This window comes from Drosophila albomicans, chromosome 3, assembly GCF_009650485.2.
Source record: "Drosophila albomicans strain 15112-1751.03 chromosome 3, ASM965048v2, whole genome shotgun sequence".
Lineage (NCBI taxonomy): Eukaryota > Metazoa > Arthropoda > Insecta > Diptera > Drosophilidae > Drosophila > Drosophila albomicans.
Window position 1 is genome coordinate 42,055,203 of NC_047629.2, and position 19,399 is coordinate 42,074,601.

General features: G+C 34.9%; 1 protein-coding gene across 1 annotated transcript; it reads left to right on the forward strand.

Moving 5' to 3' along the window:
- The first annotated feature begins 16,388 nt into the window (after positions 1-16,388).
- LOC117568272 (eukaryotic translation initiation factor 5A-like) lies at positions 16,389-17,042 on the forward strand. Its single transcript, XM_034248763.2, has one exon. It carries the CDS (start codon positions 16,487-16,489, stop codon positions 16,967-16,969), a length of 483 nt encoding a protein of 160 aa, XP_034104654.1. The 5' UTR covers positions 16,389-16,486; the 3' UTR covers positions 16,970-17,042.
- Positions 17,043-19,399: the final 2,357 nt, after the last annotated feature.

A 19,399-nucleotide genomic window follows, 5' to 3' on the forward strand; every position in this document is an offset into this window, starting at 1 on the left:
TTGGCACTGCGGGAAAAACATTTGCTTGCTTGCTTCGTTTTTTATTTTTTGATTTTCGTGGAAGGTGTAAAATGAAAAGCGAACCGTTTAGTTGTGTTGTGCTGTGTTGTGTTGCGGTGGCGCAATATTTGACCCACCTTTTTGAAGCTTTGGAAAATGATCAATCTGCATTCCCCCCTCCTTGCAGCTCTCTTTCAGTGTTTTTTCACACATTTTCCGTTGTTTTGTTTTGATTGCTTTTGGATGCGTTTCGCTTTTGCCATTTGATTGATGTCGGCGATATCATTATTAGCAACATTAAACTTCATCATAATCATCATTACTGCATTTGAAAATGAATTTGTGGGTTCAACTTTTACTTTTCTTTGATGACTTTTCCATCGCACATAGCTTTTTTCTCCTTGAGGGACTTTTTCCTATAGTTATTTTAGCTAAAACTTAATGTTGTAGCTGTTGTTGTTGTCGATGTTGTTGTAGGTGCTGCTGCTGCTGCTCCCTGGCATTTTGTGTCAAAAAATTGTGTAGACTCCGCCCCCATCGCCTGCATCTCCCCCTCCTCCACTCCTCCTCCTCCTTTGACGCCTCCAACTTTGTTAGCGTCTTAACAATGTCCGCATTGTTTGCAGCTCATTAATTTCCCAAAGGTTTTATCTGCATTTCCGCATCGCTTTTCAGCTTTTCTTGCACGCACAAACAACAAGCTGTTGTTGTTGTTTTAATCTTGCCAGTTTTTTCTTAGCTTTTCTTGCTTGCTTTTAATTTGTCATGCAATTTGTTATTCTAATGGAAAAATGAATGCTTGCCTGCTAAAAATAATATTGTAATAATAGTACAGCATAATTTATAAACATTCTTATTAACAAAGGTGCTATTAACATTAGCATAAAAATTAATTTAATGTTTACAGAAGATTTCTTGATGTTTACATTTAATTTATGATAAAAGAATAAAGTAAAAAATAACAATAGGTTCATCTTATAAATCAGCTTCTTTTCTCGTTATTTATTCTGTCAATTTGCTTGTTTTATTTTATATGCGTATCTTTTAACATAAATCTATAAAATAAATGGATTTCCGTGTCAAGTGTTGCCAAGATTAATTGTATTTTTGGTTAAACAAAGATTGAGTTTCTCTTCTTTAAGTTAGTGTATTTCGTAGTCGTTTTGTTGATCGGCGCTGATAAAATTACACTTGCAACTTACGGGCGTTGCTTGTAAATTTCACTGATTGCGTGTTTTTCAGTTGCGGGAGGTTAAAAAGGTGTTAGCAAAAGCAAACGATGTGTTGGTATATTTTGTACTCTGTGGTATATTTTGAATGTAGTACTAATTCGATATACCAAATATAGTCTTCGGTTTATTTTAGTATTTTTTGCGGTGTAGCAATTTAGAATATTTTAAGAAATACTAAATATACCCTTAGATATCATTTAGTATTTTTGTGGTATATTAATTTGGTATATTGCAGCTTATTTGTTTTAAATTGTAGGAGGTTAAAAAGGAATTAGTAAGAAATAGCACTGTGCTGGTATATTTTGTGCGATATGGTATATTTTGAATATTGTGGTATATTAATATACCAAATATTCCATTCGGTATATCCTAGTATTTTTTGTAGTATATTTTAGAATATGCCAAATATTTCATTCGGTATATTATAGTATTTTTGTGGTATATTTTAGAATATACCAAATATTTCATTCGGTATATTCTAGTATTTTTGTGATATATTTTTAGAATATGGTGTTATTGAATATGCTAAGTGGGTATCTGTTAGTCGAGCACACTCGACTGCAGCTTTCTTACTTGTTTTTAGTTTCAAGAGGTCAAAAAGGCGTTAGCAAAAACAGGCACTGTGCCACGCCCATAAATTGTGTCAACTGTTGCATAGCCGATAATCGATTATATATGCCAATTGGCTGACCAAAGTCGGAATTTATTATGCGCTCCACCCGAGGAGAATCGCAGACTCAAACTTCAGACTTCAGACTCAATATATTTATAATGCTTCTGTCAACATTTGCTGCCTTTTGCATACGAAATTAACCTTGAAATGGTTAAAGTATACGAAATCAAACTAATTTCAAACCGGTTAGTAATTTTTTCCGTTTCCTCTTAGCACTCTCATTCGCATTTTTAATGCTCTGACGATTTTGTTGTTGTTGTCTAAATAGTTTTGCATAATTCACGAACGCATTCTAAATTATATTATTATTGTTGCTTTTGTTTTATGATTACTTTATTAAATAATCTGCTTAGTTTTTGTTGTTTTTTTTTTGTTGTGCTGCAAAATGAAACGTTTATAAGCCTAATGGAATGCTTTTAACTTGGTTCTTAAGTTGTTAAACGTTGACATATTTCAAAGGTGTTGTCACAGCTCAAAAGGAACTGCAAAAAATGCTAATTGAACGTGCTTTGTTTACTAATAAGATACTTCAATGTTATCTGTGGTAACTTGACGCTTTTCATTGAGTATTATAAATAGAAAAATATGCTATGAAGTTTGTTGCTTTTACTTGCGTAAAATGCCTATTTTATGACACCTTTTTTTTTTTGTCAACTCGTTAGCCATATATAGTTATAATTGTGTGACTAACACGACAACTCGCACATTTTCGATGGTCAATTCCCAAGACAGAGATTTTTTTTGGGGTCAGGCATTTAAGTTATCCCCCCAAAAAAGAAGAGAGAAAAAAGTAAACATTGGCATTGTCAAATGCAGACGCAAAACTATTTGGGACACGCCGCCACGTTTGTTGCGAAAAGTTTGTCGAATGTTTGTTGCTTAAAAATAGTTGCAATTAGCGTAGAAATGTGTTTGTGTGCATTGCCTTTACGTTTTTGTGGCAGCTTTAATCGACGTCATTAATAAAACTCAAGTGTTCAGCTGTTAAGGAGTATGTATCTGCAAGATACTCGCTTGCAACTAGGCATAGATACATGCCGCAAATGCATTTCAACTGGAAATGCGCCAAGCCAAATGCATTTGGATGCGACACTTGCATTTTTCAATGCTTTATCTTTAGAATGTGCAACTATTTTTGGTGTATCTGGGAATGTGTCTAGCAGGGAATATGCGTCTTTATTTTTCTTGAATTAGTTGCACGCTGCTGTCACTGACAGACTGGCTAGAATAGGGCTGGGTCTGGCATTTGACTGGCTGCTGCATCTTGTAGATACATTTCAAAGCAAAACTGCAGCGAATGCTAAAAATAAATCCAAAAGCCCTTCCATCACAAACACGAGAAGGGAAGAGAACTATGAATAGCTTGAGAACACGCGCAGTGATCCATTTTGATTATCAACTTCGGTTGCTCAATTTATACTATACTATATGAGAGGAGGGCCACACGAATTGACGATCATTTTCATTTTCTACTTCATATTCTTCTCTCCATTGCTCTCTTGACTTGTTTCTGCTGTTGCTGCTTTTAATTGCTGCTCTGCTCTTTGGTCTCTACCACACACAAAATTTCGTTGCTTCGAGATAAGGCGGCGTCTTCTTCTCTGAAGTTGTAATGTACAAGTTCTTGTTTTTCTTGTTGGCGGAGATTTTAAAAATAGTTTTTCGAGTGCGCCAAAGAAATTGCAGATAAACTTTAAGCATGAAGTTCACCAAAAGGGGGAACCCAAGATACTACCACAGCGATAAGTCTCAGCGGAGTCTTTATTATGAGTTATGATTTACGGTCGCATTCCTCGGGAATAAAGCGCATAACGGATGCCTTGGAATTTCCATCGTGCAGAGGGGACTGTGGAGGAGACTCTGGCAATGAGTTGCAGTAAATTGTTGAAGCTGGAATTGGTATTCATGGCATCGAGAATTCATTTAATGAGCTCACAAATTATTCAAAATTTCTCCGTTACACTTGGAAGGTGTCAGCTCAGCACTTGGCAAGTGCGGGAATATTGAGAAATTTAATAAGGAAGTGCTAATGGATGTGCAGTTGAGGTATTAATAAAGTTGAAGTGAAATATGCAAAGTTCACCGGAAGGAAGAAACGCTATTAAAAATTAAAAAAAAACCATGGGTTGTCATAAGGAAAAAACTTGTTAATCGTTAGTAGACAAATAATTCCATTTTTGTATAACTTGTTGTAATAATATATTTTATTAATCAAACCAAAAAATCGTTTGACAAAAGCAAACGAAAAAATTCAAGTAAGGTATAATCATAAAAACAAAATATTATCCGCTGTTCATCAATAGAATTTTAGTATACAAATATTTTCATGCCACCAAAAAAGGTTTTTTTTTCTTAAATAAAAACCATCGGTAAAAATCTTAAATAATAATAATACATTTTTAAAATTATATTCATCAATAGTTTTTTAGTTTACAACTATTTCCATGTTGATGTACCTTTATTTAGTACAATATTTTTTTGAACCATCTCGAATAGTAAATAAAAGTCGTCGATAAAAAAAATCTTTAGTACAACTCATACAAATAAATGAGAATAATAAAAAAAATTTAAAATCTTTTTCATCAATAGACTTTTCGTTTTCAAATCTCCTAATTTAAAGTATGTTGCAATAATAAAATATAATATAAAACCAAAATCGGATATCAAACTTAAATCCTTGCTAAAAATCTTTATTCGAAACAAAAGTATAAATCAAAATAGTTTAAAAATAATTCAATTTAAAAGTAACTTGCTATCAAACTAAAATCCTCTCATATAATCAATACTACAACGCAAAAGTAAAAGTCCAAATAAATGACCTTTGAGAGGCCGACAAAAGACAAAAAAATAAAGAAAACATTGGCCCTGCTCCGTGGCCAACTTGCAAATTTTTTGAATTCCCACACGAATATTTGTAGGATGCAATGCGATTACCAAAAGCTGACTGTCAGTTTTTCTTTTATTTATTTATTTGAATCAACTGAAAAGCTTGAAAAAAATTGAGTCTAATGCTCAGCTGCTGTATTTGTTTTGTTATGGTTATTGTTTTTGGGTTGTTGTTATTCACACGCTATGAAGAATTTACTTATGTGCAGGTTTAAGCAGCGATTTAGTTATGTTTTTGCATTTATTTATACCACGTAAATATGTGATTCAGAAAAAGGGGTATGACCATGAAGTTGGGGATGAAAATAATAATAATAATCTGTTTATTAAAGAATTTGTATGTTCGAATAATAATCTGTCTATTAAAGAATTTGTATGTTCGAATAAAATTCAAAATAATCAATTTTTATTTATAGTAAAATATGGTGATCTGATTAACGAATTTTTATGTTCAAAAGAAATTCGAAATAATAAATTTTATTAAAAGTTAAAATATGATGTTATGATTGAATAATTTTTATGTTCAAAATAATCTATTTTAAAATCTAAAATAGTTTGCTCTGATTAAAGCTTTTATGATTTAGTGAAATTTAAAGTAATCAATTTTATTAAAACTTAAAATATGGTGCTCAGATTATTGAATTTTTATGTTCAAATGAAATTCATCCAAGTTAATTTAAATGCAGTTATTATATTAAGAGTCTATAACTGAACTTAATTCTGATGTGTTTAATGATAATAATAACATTTTTTAAGCTATCATATTTTGAAATTCAATTATTCAATGTAGTTATTATATTAGAGGCTAATATTAGAGGCTGTAGCATTAAATTAAGTTAATGCTGATGTGTTTAATAATAATACAAAATTAGTATTAAATCTCTATTACATTTCGAAATTAAATTTAATTTAGTTAGTTAGTTAATTTAGTTTAGTTGCCGGCAACATTCAGTGCTTTATAAGTGCTTTTGGTATTACATATATTTAATTTGGATATTTCTGGTCATAAAAATTAGGGTATTCACTTGCCAGCTACTCGAATTCGATTGTTGTTTTTTTTTCAGCCCGCTATTCATGCATTTTTTTTTGGGCATTTCCAAGGCAGCGAAAGTCGTTGCTGGCTGCCATCGTCATAGGAGACAACGTCATGAAGTCTGGGTCTTGGTCTTGGTCTGGGTCTCGGATTTTGTGGATGTGCTGCAGTCAAGTCTCAGCTTTTAGCTTTTAGCTCCTGCTACAATTTCTGTGTGTGATTTAATGCGCGACTTTTCGCTTTTTTTTTCGGCAGCTGGCCGTGGGCTGTTTTTTGTGTGGCGGGTATCGCTTGCTTAGGCTTAGGCTTAGGCATTTGCATATCGCATGCACCATCGAGTCGAGCAAATAAAAATTTATGCAATTAAGCAAATCAGACGACGACGTCGGCGACGACGATGGCAGCATTAGACCCACAAAGCGATAACAAATGAACGAACGCCCCGATCTTGGCCATATGTCGACCTGGTTGTGTCTTATCGATGCAATCGAAGGAGGCGAAACTGAAGGAGTAGGAGCAGTAGGAGAATCAATAGCTAAGAGTTGGAGGAAACGGCGACAGGGCGTTACGCTTCGATAGTTATCTGCATTGTAATCGACGAATCGATGCACACAGCAGCAGCTCCTCCAGCTGAATCATAAATTAAAACTCTGCGCATTTGTTTGCCTGCTTTGTCATGTGAATGTGTTGCACGCCTCCTAAGCTGGGCTTTAACTGGAGTTGGAGTTGGAGCTGGGAGTCAACACACCATGTCCATCAATTCTTCACTTCACTTTCATTTGCTATGGCTGTGGACCTTGTTGGTGGCCACCTTAGTGGCGTCTATATAGTTTGTGGGTGTTTTGGGGCATTTTGTTTTGTCGTAAATGCAGCCAAGACGCTTTATATGGGCTGTTACTGTTGCAACAAGAGCTGCTTGTTGTTGTTGTTGCTGTTAATTTGCCTGTCCGCCATGTGAAAGTTTGCATGCCACAAATTGCGCGAACGTGTGAATCGAGGGTTGAATTGGGGGGAGGGGGTTGATGTAACTTGAAGTTTGAAGTTGCAACGCTGCGAGGGTTCAACATTCATTTTTCTTGCTGCGACCGTTTGGTGATTATCCTTTTAACGGATTGACCGGCAAAACAACAGCAAGCCAAGCAACTAACAAAAATAATAACAATAATAATAAAAAAACTAAACAAAAAACATCAACGAGAGACAAAAACAATTTTCACCAGCCATTCACAGCCCATAAATCGTTTAAATGAGGCATTCAATCATGTGGCAAGCAGGCGGCAGGCAATTGAAATGGATTATCCATTAGACGCGAACAACGGACAAAGATCAGTTAGATGCCCAAACATTTGTAATTGCTTTCAATATGCAAACGATGTGGAGAAGAAATATAAAATATTGATAAAATTATGACTTGTGAATGTTTTACAACAGTTTTTTATTTGTTGACAATTACTGATTGTAAACCTTTTGATATTTTATTGAATTTTGTAGAGGGGTCTATGCAATAATAACTCATTTTTCGAATTTAATGTGTTTGACATTCAGTTAAACTTTTTCTAACAGCGTTTACTTTATTTCTTTATATACCATTATATATTATTCGATAAACCAAAATACCATTATATAATAGTAGCTAAAAGGTATTTTTCAATAGGAGAAGTCTGGTCACATTTTATTATCCCTTTTCTCTCTTATAATTTTGATTTATGAATGGGGTGGGAGTGTTGTACAAAAGAAACGTTCTATAAAACATCAATATCTATAATATCAATTAATATCAATACATTTAAAACATCAATGTCTGGTCACATTTTATTATTCCCTCCCTTTTGATTTTGATTTATGAATGTGATTTAAATGTTGAGCAGAAGAAGCGTTATATTAAAACATAATTATCTACAATACGAATACTCAATATGAATACTTTTAAGACATCAATCATACTTTGCATAAAATAGTAGTTAAAAGGTCAAGTCTGGCCACACTTTATTATTCTTTCTTTCAATTTTGATTTGTGAAAGTGACGCAAAACAAGCGTTCTATTAAAATATCCAAATACAATTCGGTAAAATTAAAATGAAATCCAATTTTCAATTGAGTTTTACATTATCTCATCTTTCAACGTATTTCAAGAATATTTATTATCCAAAGCTCTTGCACTTTAACCTCCCCGTGACAAGTTTCAGCTTAATTCTTTGTTTTGACTGCCCGAAATGCAATTTAGCACTTTTCAATTTTTCAATTTCAATTACACAAGACTTTAATGTCTCAATTCAATTCACTAGAAACTCAAGACACACCCAGAAAATCATTCACAATGGGTGCAACATAAAAACACAACAAAACAAAGACAAAGTCAACTTTGGATTCAAAAGAATTTAATTGCATTTTTCAACGTGTTGCTTTTAGCAGCTCCAAAGAAAGAAACAAAAAAACTAAAAGCTGAGAATGGGACACATTTGTTCACAACTTATTCAAGTGTGGAAGTTTTGTCGGTGGGCGGGTTAGAAACATATTGTTGGGTGGCACATAAAAATCGGCCACATATAGCTGCGATCTTTGTGACATTTTCTGACATTTAAATTGTATCTTTAAAATGCGCCCACTCGTGAGAACCCAATGTGAAGCGAATGGAATGGAACGCCATGTAAAATGGGTCACAAATCGTCGTCGGTGCCATAAAATCAAAAGTTCTGCGCTCATAAATTATTCGAGAGGAGTGAACAAATTAAAAGCGTGTGCTTCCTGAACAGAAGAAGAAAGTGTACAACTCGCATAACCCAAATCTGAAGGCAGGTTGCTGTCGAGGAACGAGGAACGCCTTGTTGTCCTACTTATGCAATCGCGTGGACTTTCCAAAAGTGTTGGCCCGCCGGCATCTCAGGGCCAACCCAGGTCGATCAACAATCCCGGCAATCAAGCAACAACAGCAACAGAGCAATCGATGATTGCCAATCCTCCCCCTGTGGACACTGTGGACTCTTGATGTCTCAGGTCTCTCTCTCTCTTTCTCTCTCTCTGTGCAATCACTGGAATTATCGCATATCTGAGAGGCCGCTCTTGAGTTGATATTTGCATTTGTGTGACCAGTGCTAAAGGCGCACATTGTCCGCCTAACGATAATGTGCCCAAGTGCAACAACAATAACAACCTAAACAACAAAAAACTAAGAGCTATAACTCTGTGGACAGCAAAGCAATTAGCGCTGGCCATTTATGGCTCTTAAGAGTTGGGAAAAACTGGGAGCTGGCTGGGAAAATTGTTCAGCTGCTGGGTGGCTGAAGAACCGTTACGCAACATTTTCTTTTTTTTTTTGTTTGTGATATTAGTTGTCTCGTTTCGTTTCTGGTTGCTGTGTGTGTCGCAAAAAAAAAAAAACACAGTCTCGTGGAGATTATGCTGCACAGATAAAGCCTACAATTTATGATGCCGCTAATCACCGAAGTGCCTCGGGGATGACTCTTCAACTTGACCACTTTGCAGTTATTATGTGCTAACTGATAATCATTATCCTTCCAAACCGATCTCTACTCTATGCTTGTAGCGAATGCCAGCTAAACTCCGAAAGGTAGTTAATGTTCTTGACAGGATGATTAGAGAGATAACAAGTAGATGATCAGTGTGGAGCTGCTTGAGAGCAAGTGAAAGGTGGTAAACGGAATGTGCAAGAATGGATCGTGTGTCGTTCGAGCTTAGAATGGTTATGGAGGGATTTTTTATGTGCAACGAACATGTTTTTCGGAATGCTAAAGTTTATTTATGAAGTTCATAAAAAAGAAAACTGTTAGATGATCACTGACGATAATTTTTAATAAATATCACAGTTGAGAACTAGCTTATTAATGTTCAAATAAAAATAATAAGTTAGAATTTAGTTAGTTTATGAACTAAAATTTATAAATCGTCTCCTTTAGAATTATACTAAAATTGTAGATCACATACGATAAATAAAATTAAACATTCTTTATAAAACATATGTAACAAAGGTTTCAAATCTGATATTTATAAAAATAATTAGTATTTATAAAAATTCCTAGAATTAAAGAACTTTCTATCAAATTTCCCTAATTATAATCGATAAAAGTTTCTAAACTGAAATTGAGAAATTAATACAATAAATTAATACCGAAGTAAGAACTATGTTGCACTACTAAGCTTTTTTAGTAGCTTTATTTGCACGTCTATTGTTAATAAATAAAACACGCAAAGTTCAAATTAATTGTTTATTATATGGTACATATGTAAGTATATGTAACCACCACTTTAGACAATTTGGCTGTGACTTGAGTAGGTACAAGTTTCGCCACCGACACGATTACAAGCGTTTTTACAATTGAAAGACAAAGCAAGAGAGACAAACAATTAGCCGATCGAACTGCAAGCGATCGCTAACGAGCATACAGCGCTGCCGGCAGATGCAGCGCTGCTGGCAGACGCTGTCACAGCATTGCATTAACATGCGCTGTCTGCTGCTCCCGACAAACTAAATTAATAATAAATAAAAAAGGTTTCTATATTGCAATCTACAAGTTCTTAAAATTTGTTCTAAAATCTGTCTCGAAAATGATAAAAGTATACTTATTTAACTATAATAATTATAGATAATTTGATAGATTTTTCGCATTCTTTTCTCACTTTTTGATTAAGACTAATTCGAAAATCTTTGATGAATGTGATTGCCACATTTCAAACTCCCTTTCTATAAAAATCCTATCTTCTTTTGCAATAGCAATTATAATAATTATATCTGCTGTTGCATTCATAACGATTATCGATCGTTTTTCGCATTCTTTTCTTATTGCTTATTTATTATTCTCTTCTTTTTTTTGTTCGCAAGCCTTGACAGGAACTTTCATTTATCTTGTGCCGCATTTAATGGGTTTACTTGGAGTAGTATTCAAACAGATCAATTGAAAAGATGCGTATGAAGCAAGCTGAGAAGGAAAGTTGACTACCATCCTAGCAGCTGATCATCAGTCATCAGTTGGATTCGTATTAAGATAAGAGAAGAGTGTCAGACAGCAGGCAGCAGCTCTCCATACAATAATGCTTGATTATGCAATGATCTGTGTCTCATCTTTCCCTGTCTGTCTCACTCTCTCGCTCTGAACTGACAACGCCCCATTATGGCTATTAGGCGTGGCAGCAATTGGAAACTGAGACTTGGACTTTGACTGTGACTGTGACTGAGGCTGGGCAGCTGCTTGTCCAGTTTGTAGTATCGCATGTGCAGAAAATGAGGTGAATGCCTTCTTCTTGGTTGGGGCGACACACTCGGAACAAGCACAAAGCGAAGAGAAGTCGTTGGGCCCAAGACAACAAACAGCGAAATCGATATTTTTCAGGGACGAAGCTTCTGTCAGTTTTGTTGCCACTTCCATTTAATGCTCGCTTCTCTCACTCGCTCTCTGTGTACAATATAGTTGTTTTTATTTCACTTATATTTTTATACCCGCTACCCATAGGGTAGAAGGGTATTATAACTTTGTGCCGGCAGGAAGTGTATGTAACAGGTAGAAGGAGGCATCTCCGACCCTATAAAGTATATATATTCTTGATCAGCGTCAACAGCCGAGACGATATAGCCATGTCCGTCTGTCCGTCTGTGTGTCTGTCCGTCTGTCCGTATGAAACACTGGATCTCAGAGACTATAAGAGATAGAGCTATAATTTTTTTTCGACAGCATTTGTTATGTTTGCACGCAGATCAAGTTTGTTTCAAATTTTCGCCACGCCCACTTCCGCCCCCGCAAATCAAAAAAATCGAATAACAAGCGTAATTTAAAAGCTAGAGTTCCGAATTTTGGTATATACAATAATAACTATAGTATTTATGATTTCTGAAAATTTGGTTGCGATCAGATAAAAATTGTCGAAGTTATTAAAGAAATAATTTTGTATGGGCAAAAATGCCTACGTACTTAGTTGCTTTGGCTGACAATCTGGTATATTGTGCCGTCTATGGTATATTTTGAATACGGTACTATGTCGATATACCAAATATACCATTCGGTATTTTTAGTATTTTTGCAGTATATTTGGTATATTTTGAGAAAATACCGCAAAATATATTTATTTTATTCAAAATGGGTAGCGGGTATCTCACAGTCGAGTGCACTCGACTGTAGCTTTCTTACTTGTTTTTTTTGGTTTCAGTTTCTTTCCTCGCTGCGTGCTGCATGCGGTTCAATTTTGTGCTCATTCGCCCATTGAGCGCGTATTTATCGAGAGGTGGAGAGGGGGTGATATAGTTATTGGGAGGGAAAGGAGGGAGAATTTGAGGCAGGGGTGTGACAACATTGGTGGTGGTGACTCACTTGGCAGAACATTTGCCAGCTTGCAGTTCACACATGTGGACTTTGCGGCCACGCGAAGCCACATCAATCCATCAGCCGACTTTTAAAAACGTGTCGCCTGCTTCTTTCTTGTCTGCCATAAGCTGACGACAGTCGTTGCAAAAGATTATTATGGTTAATAGCGTACCCTAGTGAACTCTAGAGAGAGACAAGAAAACGAAGAATTTATCGATAGATGTAGATCGATAAGATAAGAGAAACATTGAGCAATTTATTTTGCACACCTTAACTAACTATTTATGGAGCTACATTTGCTTTACACTTGTGATCGAAACTAGAAATTTTAATTATTATGATATAGTTGTTCATATTCTTGCATTTAAAGTCTTAAGTATTGATTATTTCTGTATATTTAATTATTCGAATTTAGTTGATAGTTTCTAGCATTTAAAGTATCAAAAGATAATTATTTCTGCCATAATATTTACTTATTGCAATTTAGTTTATAGTTCCTTTTAAAATTAGATTTAAAGTCGAAGGAATTTATTTCATTTATCTTTTTTAAACGTAAGTAGTTTAAAAAAATACTACTAAGTACTGTAAGTCAATCGATAGTATTTAATGATTTCATCGGTATTTTTTTTTAGATAGTTAATGGTTAATGATATCAAATTAGCAGTTCAATTACTTTGCACTGAGTCGATAACATTAGTAATGGAATTTTTAGATATCTTGACAGTTTGTATTTGATAAGAACTTCATGTAGATGAGCCATTCGACAGTAAATTGAGTATCGATAGTAAAATAATTTTGAGAAAATTTGCGAAACTGCATTAGTAAAGAAATTCAGAAAAATTATGACAGTTTCATTTTGATGTTAATTTAATTTATCAACTCAATTCGATGAGTCAATCGATAGTAAGTTCAATATCGATAGTAAACTTATTTTTAGACATTTTGCGAAACTGCTTTTTCGCATACATAAATATGCATATGCCTCTTTTATGTGCCACCACAAAGGGTATAAAAATTGGCCAAGTGTTTAAAAGTGTCAATAAATTGTTGTTTGTCTCACGTTTTGTGTGTGTTTCTCTTTAGTTGCTGTGTGCGTCTGTGTGTGTCTGTGTGTGTGTGTGTTGTGTTTATGCTTTGGTGCTGGCAACTGAATTATAGCCACGTCTTATAGCCTGTTGTTGTTTTGCTGGCTGTTATTGCTTGTCTCTTGTTGCTTTTGTCTGTGTGTTATCTGCAGCATGTTTTAATGAGTTTTCATGTTCTTTGGCTATTGACAAACTGTAAATTAATGTCGTTGCGAAGCATTTGCAAAGCAGCAGTAAACCAATTTTGCATTTAAGCCATCACATCGAAACGAACATACAATTAGAGCCACCGAACCGCAAAGCTTTCGGGCCAAACTACAAAACCACACACAGACGGACGGACAGAAACCCGTCGAGCTGCTACTCGATAGTCAATTCGTCAATTGTCACATTTGTCAGGCTTAATAAGTTTTGCGAATGTTTAAGCTCAATTTATGTTTACATTTTGTCCGTAATCATGTTCGACTGCAGATAACTCGGGAAAACAAACTGCGATGTCGTTAGATGTGCAATGGAGGTTAAGTGGCTTTTGGGTTGGGCCTGTCTGATGATGATTTATGCCAGCCACAGCGACAATTTAGCTTGGCCTACACAAACTTAGCTTGCTATTAAATGTGGCTTAGAATTCTTAGCATACTTGACCGAGAAAAATGTTTGATTCATTTAAATTGAATCAAGAAAGATGTTTGATTATTTTAAATTGAATTAAGAATATTTTTTGAAAAAAATTTTTATATTTTCCTAGCATTGTGGCTTAAATTGTTTAGCAATGTGGCTTAGCATACTTGACCGATAAAAATGTTGTATTCTTTTACATTTAATTAAGAATAATTTTTAAAAATAGTTTGTATATTTTCCTCTCATTGTTGTTTAAACTCCGAGCTTACTTGACCGAGAAAAAAAGTTTGATTCTCTAAAATTGAATTAAGAATCATTTTAAAAAATCATTTTTATATTAACTTCTCATTGTGAATCAAAATTCTCACACCGAGGAAAATGTTTATTCTTTTAAATTGAATTAAGAATAATTTTTAAACATAGTTTTTATATTTTCCTCTCATTAATCAAAGTTATCTTTATTTATTTGCAGGTAATTGAATCTCAGAACTTGATGACTTTAAATTGTTCAGTAAATATGGTGAGAATGAGTAATGATAACGATATATTAATGTTCTTATATAAAAGTAAAACATTTGAATTCTATTTAAAGCAATAAATAAAATAACTTTTGCTTAATAGCAGTAGCATTAATCCCAGAACACTCCCAAAAATCAAAGATCCACATATCAGCCACACCTTTCATTGAGGCAAAATCCTCAAGCCAAACTCTTCCTGGAAGTTGAATTTCCACTCCACAGCGACGTGATCAAAAAGGTGGGCGTGGCATTAACAGTGCAACAAGTGGCGCCAACTGCTTGTGTCGACTCTCTTTCCTCTTTCACATTTCTTATGCACACCTTGCACTGATTTCCATGGCTTTAATTACAAAAGTGGACGACCAACTTGGCCAAAGCGTCATTGGCCCACTTTTTGTCTTCTCTGGCTGCTGTATGTGTGTGTGTGTGTGCGTGTATCCCCCACGGCAATTGCGTCTTGTAGTTTGGCTTGCTTGCAGAGTGCGTGAAGTGCTTCAAGTTGCGTTAATTACCATTGCGGTCACCGTCACACCCCTTCAGGCGCTTCTTTTTTTATATAAACTCCTACCCAACAGCATTCAAAGTTTGCAGATGGTTTCGTGTCTGCGAAGAGACATCGTCGCATAACAGTTGTTGTTTATGTAGTTCAATAACTAATGGGTTAATAAATTGGTTGCAATTTTTATTTATGTACTTTTTGCAGACTTACGAATATGATAATTGCGATTGAAGAGTAAGGAAAGTTTGATTTAAATATGTTTGAAATAACGAGTATTCAAAATATTGCAAAAGTATTCTTCAATATTAGATGAGTTTACTGATGAAGAAAAATGACAATACAAAAGACATAAAAATGATTAGAAATGAACTAAATAAACGAAAATGCATATTTCACAATATTTTTGTTAGAACATTAAAAGCCAGTGCCTTTGTGATATAATATGTTTCAAATGATTATTTAATCTACTTACACCCACATAATATTTGATGATTTTATGAGGACAAGTCTAACTTTATTAAATAATTTGAGTATTTTGCATACTTAATCATATTTTTCTTTAGACAATTACCAAGACAGACTTAAATTACTTCCACATATTATTATTATTATAAAGATACAAATAACTATATAAAATAAATTGAGAAGAAATTAACTTTTTAAAATATTTTTTTAGGGAAGTCAAAGTTTATGTGTACAAAAATGACTCAATATGTAAATACTTAATTTAAACCAACATAATAATTTTAGGTGATGTTACAAGGAGACAACCATCAAAATGAATTAAATTGAGAGGAAATGTGTTTTGCATATACCACAATATTTTTATTTGACAAATACGAAGACAGTTTATGGGATACTTAAACTATAGCCGCAAGATAATATTTGATGATTTTACACGGAGAAAACTAACAACTTTAATTAAATTGAGAAGAAATCAATTTTGCCTATTTCACAATATTTTTTTGTAGACAACTACGTAATCAGATAAAATATGTTTTCATTTGTAAACTTTTAATTTATGGCATACTAAAATTACACCCACAAAATAACAGATGATTTTACTAGGAGAAAACTAACAACTTTAATTAAATTGAGAAGAAATCAATTTTGCATATTTCACAATATTTTTTAGTCAACTGCAAACCCAAAGTTTATGTGACTATTTCCAGCAGTTGAACACGTCCGTCGTGAAAATGCAGAGAGCAGAAGAAAGCCCCACGCACTGTGACAATGCAATCGTTGAGTAGAGTCAAAGGCCGGATGTGCTGTATGACTATCGTATGATAATCGAATGATAATCGTATGTAGATTGCAGTCGCGGTGGTCATTTAACGAGTATGACCAAGTTTGGGTTTGTAGGAAATATAAATTGTGAGCTCACATTACGCTGCATATTAATAGAAATGTTGTGGGAGTTTAAAGTACACAACTCTTGCACAATCCGATTAGTTTTTGGAATCGTATTTCGATTACGATGTCGATAAGTTGACATTGACTGAAGTGTCAAGTGTGTTGAACTCGTCGCTAAATCAGTTTCTACTTTGTAGAGCTGAGAATCACAACTCCCTTTTTATACAGGAATTATTCATATTTTTTCCTCAATTGGAAGAGACGTTTAACTATCCACGATGGCTGACGATGATGAAGTTCAGTTCGATGCTGTCGATTCGGGAGCCTCGAAAACTTTCCCAATGCAATGTTCAGCTTTGCGTAAGAATGGCTTCGTGATGCTCAAAGGACGTCCGTGTAAAATTGTGGACATGTCCACCTCGAAGACGGGCAAACATGGACATGCCAAAGTGCATCTCGTTGGCATCGATATATTCACCCAGAAGAAGTACGAGGATATTTGTCCCTCAACCCACAACATGGATGTGCCACATGTGAAGCGTGAAGATTATCAATTGACTGACATAAGCGATGATGGCTTTGTTACTCTGATGTCGGACAGTGGAGAAATACGTGAAGATCTCAAGGTGCCAGATGGGGAACTGGGCGGCTCATTGCGCAATGAGTTTGGCGATGGCAAAGATCTATTGTGCACTGTCTTGGCTGCTTGTGGAGAAGAATGCGTGATTGCCATGAAGCCAAATTCGGGATTGGATAAATGAAGTTACAAGTCGAATGTTAGAGCAGCTCGAAAAAGAATTGAGAAACCAAATAGAGAACGTATTTTCAGAACAAGTTGCGTAGAATATTAAACTTTAGAAGGGAATTTATTGGGAAATTTAGTGAGATGGAAGGTGAAATACAATAGGGAATTTTTAGGGAAGAATTTAATGTGGGTTTCAATACTATAGGGATTTTTTTAGGGAAATATTTAAAGCGTGTTTTAGCTTTCGGTATATTTTTGTATTTAGTATTTCGGTATACTTATTTGGTATATTTGTGGAATATGTGTGTAGCAATGACATACGATAGGGAATTTTTAGGGAAGTATTCTCGTATTTTTTAGTATTTAGTATTTCGGTATATTAATTCGGTATATTTGTAGAATATAGGTTGAAATTTGTCGATCACTTTCTTATTTGGTTTTAACTAAGTTGTCACAGTTTTACAAATTGTTGTCAAATTTTTAATTTTTTAAAGATTGGAATGAATTTCAAGAACGAACTGATGGTAGACGTTAGATCTTCAGATCTCTAATATTATATAATAGCTGAGTCTTTACCACCTTGAAAATTAATTTCAAATTTACATGCTTCATCAGTTAAAAATCCTTTTTAAAATCAATTTTTCATTGAATACGACAAGCAAATTAACATTGAACTTCATTTAGTGATTGATCTCGTAATGTTTTGATCTCCTAAATGTTTTTCCTTTATCGAAGCGACACACACAACATTTGAGAGAAGCCCGCATTTTATTTTAGGCTCATTTATCATATGCAGACAAAAGCATAATTCGATAGTCTTGTATCAAATTAATGAGAACTCATTAAGAGAGACGCGCCCAGTTAATGCGCTCAGCTGTTGCTATTCAAGAGGTTATCAACGGTACCGTTTTTAAAGGTTTCAAAAGTGTACATCAACGAGTTGTCGCTAATTATGTGTGTGTGTGTGTGTGTGTGTGTGTATCTACGCATGATTCCCAGCTGGAAAAGTTGGTTCAATGGCCAACTAACCGACGACCACCTGAACAATTAAGCTCCATTTGCCGCATCGTTCATTTGGTTAAACGTCGTTTTCCATTTGCATTTTCATTAATTTTTGCTGCGTTTGGTTGTTGTTGTTGTTGTTGGTGGTGGAAATATTTTTGCTGCCATCGATGTTGTTGTGGCGTCTAACTGGCGGCATGTCTTCGCCCCTCATCTTCTCACTCCCCTCTCTCTCTCTCGTTCGATACGTGTGCAACAGCATCTTAAGTTGTGCTCCACCTTTTGGTTGCCAACGGCGTCTCCTTCATTTCAATTGACAGGCAGCCGGCTTTTTTTGCTTCCTTGTTTGCCAATTGCATTGGCAATCGACTCTCGATGCATTTGCATAGGCCAGAAGACTGCTTCGACAGGCACTCACTCGCACATTCACTTACACACTCACTCAGCTCACTCACTCACTCGCTTACTGATTCATCCATTCATTTGCCGACGCCGCCGCCATTCGCCAGTCATTCATTCAAATTTTGTAACTGTTGTTTTGCCTGCCAATTTGACATTTCTGTCAAGCTGTCGCCATTTACCTCCCCCTCTCAAAGTTTTTCCCCCCTTTTTGGTCCCCTGTGTGTGGGTGTGTTGACTGCTTCCAGCTGGTTTTCTAGTGCGTGGCTTTTTTTTTTTTTATTTTTCTTTTGCGTTCGCTACTCACGACTATTTGTTGCAGTTGCTGCGTTGCAATTGAAAATGTTGTCATGTCTGTTAACAAATGCAATAAATTTGCTAATACAATTTAATATGACTTGAGCTCGACACAGGATTTTGTTACAAGTCGCCAATGCGACAGCAAACAGAGCCACTCCTAGATATTGAATTGGCTGTGGGAATGAATCAAAATAATTCGGCGAAAAAGAAGCAAAATAAACATTCAGCCTGGCTGTCAATGATGTCATACTGCCAAAGGCGCCAAGAACTTTGCAATCGTTTCCCGAAATTCAATTAGTTGTCCACCAAAAGAAAAAAAATGTGAAGAAATAAATAAACAAAAAAATTAATCCAAGCAAAAGCAGCATTTGTTTGTGTGTATGAGTAAAGAGGTTTTATGGGGGCGGCGAAACCCGCATAAATTTTCATACATTATGTTATCCAACATTTGTCGTATGTGAGAATTAAACGATTACGAAATGGGAGGGCATATGGAGAAGCTGGGATTGTCAAGCAAATGAGTAAATAAATGTGAAGTAATAAAGGGGTCGGGGGTAATTGTCAAGCTCTTGATTGATAAAGTTATGTTGGAATCTTAACTATTTAGAGTTCTTGTGATGTTAAAAAAATGAAATAAGAAATAAGTTTTGTGACTTAGTTCTACGATAAACTTATCAGTACTTATTTTTGTAAAAATATTTATTTTGGAAACTCGGACATTAGTTGTGAAAATTTAATTAATTTA